General features: G+C 44.4%; 1 protein-coding gene across 6 annotated transcripts in view; it reads right to left on the bottom strand.

Moving 5' to 3' along the window:
* Positions 1 to 1258: 1258 nt before the first annotated feature.
* LOC103132625 (sodium/calcium exchanger 1-like) overlaps positions 1259 to 6146 on the bottom strand; it is a 16883-nt gene continuing 11995 nt past the window's right edge. For all 6 annotated transcript variants that reach the window (XM_016667482.1, XM_016667481.1, XM_016667479.1 and 3 more), the window contains 4 exons: positions 2409 to 2477; positions 2082 to 2209; positions 1713 to 1812; positions 1259 to 1635 (listed from right to left, as the gene is read on the bottom strand). In XM_016667482.1, coding sequence (XP_016522968.1) covers positions 1274 to 1635; positions 1713 to 1812; positions 2082 to 2209; positions 2409 to 2477 — 659 coding nt within the window. In that variant the 3' untranslated portion in view covers positions 1259 to 1273. The remainder of the gene's footprint in view (positions 1636 to 1712; positions 1813 to 2081; positions 2210 to 2408; positions 2478 to 6146) is intronic.

Below are 6146 nucleotides of genomic sequence, written 5' to 3' on the forward strand. Positions count from 1 at the left end.
GAGTTAACTGTCTCACATGAAGATGAAACAGTCAGTCGTAACCTCCAGGTCAGTTTATACACACATAAGGAAGAAACACTTTAAACTAAAAATCACAATAACATTAGACTGAAAGTAATAACAAAATGATAATACCAAAAATCTCTATCACCCCCCCCCCATAGCTCCGCCTCTGAAAACCAAAACGTTCCAAAGTATCACTTCCGGTCCGGCTGGTTCTGGTGAGATGTAGCGCCTGGTGGGAACCAGTACAATCTGACTTAAAGAACTGGGATTTCTCTGTTACAGTAGGAAACATCCTATCAAAGAGGTCAGAGGTCACACCCGGTTCTACACCACCTGGTTCTACATTCCTTCACTGGTCGTTTATAAATCAACCTGCTGGTTCTGGTTCTGCTCTGCATCAGAACCAAACATGTAGAAGTGGCATTCAGCTTCTATGCACCACAGATCTGGAACAAACTTCCAGAAAACTGGAAAACAGCCGAAACCCTGAGTGCTTTTAAACCTAGACTAAAAACCTGGTCAGCGTTGAAACATAATCAATGAAACATTGAATGTAACGTTGTTCACCGTTTCTATGACTTTGTGTTTTTATGATTAAAGCTCTTTGAAATGCCTTGTTGCTGAAATGTGATATACAGGTATGTAGACAAGAATGTAGAGTGTTAGCATTAGCTTCAGCTAAAACCCGTGTTGGCATAGTGGTCATGCTTTAGCTAGCTCTTTTCTGAATGGTTCCCACTGCTGGTGAAAATATCTCGCGTTTAAAATTCATAACTGAACAAGAAGCTAACCGTCAGGGTGAAGTCTCCATGTTTGCCTTCCCGTTCTTCAGTAGCTGCATAGCTTAGCAGTAAAGTCTGGTGTTTGATGACTAACAGAAGAAACTTCCTGTGTTCTGCTTTCCCTCAGATTTATTTCTAGGTCCAAGCTGCAGAGTTAGCCTGAACATGAGTCGGGATCACAGTTTCCTGTAAAGTCCCTCCTGATCTCATGCCTCTGAGCTGCTGCTCACCAGTCAGATCACCAGTCTCTGTTTGGTGCCTGGCCAGGTCCTTTCTGAAGAGACCTCTCATGTTCTCCATCTGCCTGTTTGCGTTCTCTCTGGTTTCCTACTAAGACTATTAGCCCAGCAGGTGTTTGTGTTGCTGAGGGTAGATGTCAAACTGATACGGCTCTCAGACCTCAACATAGACTAAGGGTGTTTTTCCCCAGCCTGTGACGACTCCACTCCAACCGAGCCGGACTTTCTAGTCAAACGAACTGGAGTTTAATTAAAGCCGAGTAAACAAGGCTGGCGTGAATGCACCCTAAATCTGTTTTTCTTGTCTGCGGTATCAACCTTAGCTTGTGTCACACCTGGTACTGAAGTACCCAACGCGACGAACACCACGGCGGTGACGGAGTCTTTGAGGCCAACCGTGCAGCCAAAATGTGACGCCAGGTCTCCGATGATGGCGGTCAGCATGCCGATGACAAAGATGGAGACGACGAAGCAGGCCCAGCCGTTCCAGTAGTCTGTTGGAGGAACGAAGGCAAACAGAAGCTTCCAGAAGACAGTCAGGAAGTGCATGACATAGTCAAAACAGGAAGGCATTTTTTCTTCACCGCAGTCATCATCATCATCACCACCTGAGGAAGGAGACAACATTCCCTGTTGCTTTGTGTGAAAAACGCAGAGAAGCAGGTTTTCTTTCTGCAGCTTGTACCTGAGCTGACAGTGATGGCCTCTACAAACTGCTCCCTCCAGCTGTTCGTCCCGATCACCAGAGCCAGGTTGGTCTTCTTAATCAGTTTATCCACTGTGTTCTGAAACCAGACCAACCTTGAGTTGAAAGTCTGCCTTTCTGTAGACCAGTTACTCTGGTTACTCTGAAGGCAGACTGAATGCTGTGAAAGTGGCCTGAGGTAAGAACTGGGATATGTTGGACCAAACCGCTGGTGGACAACCAGTGGTCTCACCAGAGCTCCGTCTCTGTACATCTAAAGCTGCAGCCTGGATCCAGTGCAAACAAGACCTCCTGACATTTGGGAGGAACCTGAGAGGCAGAAGCGTGATTTTAGGGATTTACTCTCACCTTGAACTCGTAGGATTCCTCGATGACGACCTCCAGTCGGACGTGTTCGCCCAACATTGGTCTGCCCATCTCTGCAATCCGCCGCTCCTCCTCCTCCTTCTTTGTCAAAACCTCCTCACACACCCCATCTGACAAAGGTCACATGTTTGTTTAGCTGCAGGCCAACAAAGGTAGTGAGTTTTTGAAATGAATGTCTTCTCCAGCTCTGGACACTCAGAGCTTCTTTGAGTTCTCCAGACTCTGATCTCAGTTTGTCTTCAAACTCAACACCAAGAATCTGCTCTGCATACCAACTGTAAGATGTGATGTGATGTGATGGATGCCAACCTGTGATGCTGATGATGTTGGACGGGGCGGGACGGTCTCGGCCCTGGACCTTCCTGTAGATATCTCGACCTGAACAGGTGAACAGGAACTGAATGGACTGAATCCAGAACCGTCCTGTGATCAGAACCAGAGAAGGTTCTGGTTCCAGCCGACACCCAGACACACGTTAGAGAACACTGCCTGAAACGAAAGCGCTCTGATTAAACTGGACCTGGTTTTATGGTCTCCCAGTCTAAACCAGTTAAACCAGAACCTCAACTGGGAACTGAGCATGCTCAGTGCGTCGGAACATACTGAGCATGCTCAGTCAGGACTTCCTGGTTATGGACCGGGTGCAGGCATGCAGTCAGAATGTGAGTTAGGTTGACCTCTGACCCCTCAGACCGTTCTGAACTGGGCCAAACCCGATCAACCAGAGGAGGTGATCGGGTTCAGCAGTGGGCCACCAGAACCTTTTTTGCAGGAGAACTGGCTGGTTCTGGTGTCAGGTCCAGCTAGTGGACCCTGTTCCCATCGGACCACGAGGAGAACCAGTCCAGCCCAGTGGACCTGCAGGAGAAGTTTCCAGGACCCACAGAGAGACGAGTCCAGAACGTCTGACCAGTACCAGGCCTCTGAGGCTCCCATTTAACAAACTGGGTTCATTTCAACTCAAACTGAGCCAACACCAGAACCTGAGACGGGTTCTTCAGTAACGCGGGTAGAGACGTTTGTCCCGGATGACCAGAACCAGACCCAAGCTGCTCAGACGCCTCAGAGCACGGCGGTGCAGGGATGATGCTGTGGCCAGACTGGGGAACGAAAGAATCAAGGTGTTCCAATGGCCTAGTCCAGGGCTTGGCAACCCAAAATGTTGAATGACCATATTGGACCAAAAACATCTGTCTGGAGCCACAAAACATTAAAAGCCTAATATAAGGCTTATAATGAAGACAACACAGGCTTTAAGTGTTTATATTAGCTTATTGTCAAAACGACTAAGTGTATAATTATCATTCATGATTAAATGTTTCTTTAATCATGACGAGCCACGTGACTCTGGGTGCATTCACACTGCAGCCTGAAGTGACTCAATTCTGATTTTTTTGACGTAATACGACCTGTATCCGATCTTTCCATGGCAGTGTGAACAGCACAGGTCGGATTCTTTTTCGAATGTGACCCATATCCGATACATATCCAAATACGACCTAACGTTCAGGCCGCATTCATCCGAACTGAACGTCACTGATTCTCAATAAATCTCACTATTCTGCGTCCTGATAAGCGCAAGTGGGAAGAAAAACAACAACCATGACGGATTATATGAGGATTAAGTTGTTAATATGCTGCTCCGGCCGGACAACAACTTGAAATATGTAAGCTAAGCTCCACCGTTAGCCTCCATGTTTACTTCCGCAAACACTGAGCACTTCTTCTTTTCATGGCGGTTGGCAGAACACTGACAACGCTGACGCTATGGCGCCCTCTACTGCGCATGCGGGACACTTTCAGGTCGTTTGCCCGTTCAGACTGCAGAACACATACAGGTCGCATTTACTGGCAGTGTGAACGCACCCTCTGTTGCACGATGGTGCTTTAAGTTTACCTTCCGTTACAATATTAATGTTTTACGTTTCGTTGCATTGATAAAATTTAAAAAATGTAATGAAGAATTCAGATTTTTGATGTAATTTTTATTATGAAGATCGACGGGAAAAGGGTCATTTTTTTCCTGCTCCCAAATGCAGTTTGCATAACGACCGGTCTTTGTAAATATTCATGCTAAGTAATCGAAAAAACAACAAACCAGAATGTGCTTAACCTGCCCCTTATCTGGGCAACAGAGAGCAATAAAACACAACCTGCAGTTATAAAAATAAAGCAGCAGCCTTTTGAAAAGATAGAAATTTAAATTAATACAGTTTAAGTTTGATTTCTATTCAAATGCCAAGCAAGTCAAATGCAACAGTAAAACATATCCTCTTCTCTTTTGACACGCAGCCATCCTCAGACCTCAGGATGTTAATACTGGCAAAAATTACTAATCAATTTATAAAAACAACCACNCCTCAGGATGTTAATACTGGCAAAAATTACTAATCAATTTATAAAAACAACCACTTTGTTACTAAATATATGTGCCTATGACAGGATTGTGTTCATACGTGTTTAATGTGACTCAGGGGTGAAAGTAAGGGGGTAAGGCAGGGTACTGCTACCCCTAAAAGATTTAGCGGAGTTCGCAGTACCTGCAAGAGAAGAGCGGCTGTAAAGAATCATTGGGTTCACTGAGCAGCTGTGAGTTCACCCACTAATCAGCCGCGACTGGTTAGTTTTTCAAGAACAATCTAAAACACAACTTAATCCGTTAATAAATAACTTTTTTCTCATTTCATATTGTTTCTGAACTCTTCATGCTTTATTAGATCAGGGCAGCAACACGTCGACTGCAGAAGTTTTTGAGTTGATCTCAGCATTAGGTGACAAACTGACGCTGAGACCAGCAGGTCCTCCTCTGATTGGCTTATCAAAACGTTCGTAACTTTATTAAAGAACAACATCAACAAAACGTGTTCAAATTAATGACCCGACAACAATAATAACCTCAGTGATTATTGTTTCAACAAGGTGTTGCGCAATTTCGTGCGTTTCGGTTCCATTATTAAAATAAGGAGCAGAGCAGGAGTTTAAATGAACTCATCAACCACCGCTGTGTTCAGGGAGGATTATTAATGATCACAAAATAAATATCAAGCCTGAAAACCTGATATCATAACGGACTGAATGTTTTTAACAATCTCCAGTCGGCTTGTGGAGTGCAGGCGGTTGCCACGGCAACGGGTGGGCTTAAATGACAGAGAGAGTAAAAAGGTGCTACTGGTTTAGAGTTGATCACCTGTTCGGGTTGTTTTACCTTCGTTTACCTTTTCTGTGGCTCTTTACAGCCGCCGTAGTTTCTGAACGTTCAATAAACCACAAACTTGGACTGATTACCTTTGTGAGTATCACGTCATTTACAACAAACATCAAACACGGTAAATATGTTTCATTAAGTATTTAACAAACAAATGGCTTCTACTGCGATAGTTATGTGAAATTAAATTGCCTATTTAAATATAATAGTTTTATTGCTCTCTGGCATCTCGCTTTGAGCTCAGAGTCTGAGAGGAATTTCCTCTATCAACAATTTTTTTGCCTCTTATTTAGTGGAAATATTGATGTTGATGAGATTTTCTCCAAAATTAAAACCTTTTTCCACCTTTATAGCTCCACTGTTGAAAATGAGGCTCTAACATCCACAAATGACAGTGAAATAAAATCCAGTCCAACATCTGGTTTGAGGTGATTCCTCTGGAACCTGTTGGAGGAAAAACATCCCAACTTCAGAAGATGAGCTTTAACCTCACAGAGCTCTGTGGTTCCTCCTGTCAGGGTGAGGAGGAGCCATGTTGGGAAGGTGAAGCTGCAGGATCTGCAGAACAAACAGGTCATGATGCTGGGCTACTGATTATCCCTCTGTCTGGACACAGGATCAATAGAACCAGTTTAAAAGATAAAATGAATGGTCATATGCCAGACATGGAAAACTGGGATGACTCCACGCCATGAAGTTCAGGATTTAGGTCTCCTGGCATCTCAAGGTTCAACATGGCAGCCAGTGGGCTGAAGGAAACATGACTCCATTTTGTAACAATGTAAGAGCTACGAGCTTTTATCGCTTCGCAAAATTAATCAGCACAGAAACTCCAAAGCACA

The sequence above is a fragment of the Poecilia formosa genome, unplaced genomic scaffold (assembly GCF_000485575.1).
Source record: "Poecilia formosa unplaced genomic scaffold, Poecilia_formosa-5.1.2 Scaffold1165, whole genome shotgun sequence".
In the NCBI taxonomy this organism is placed as follows: domain Eukaryota; kingdom Metazoa; phylum Chordata; class Actinopteri; order Cyprinodontiformes; family Poeciliidae; genus Poecilia; species Poecilia formosa.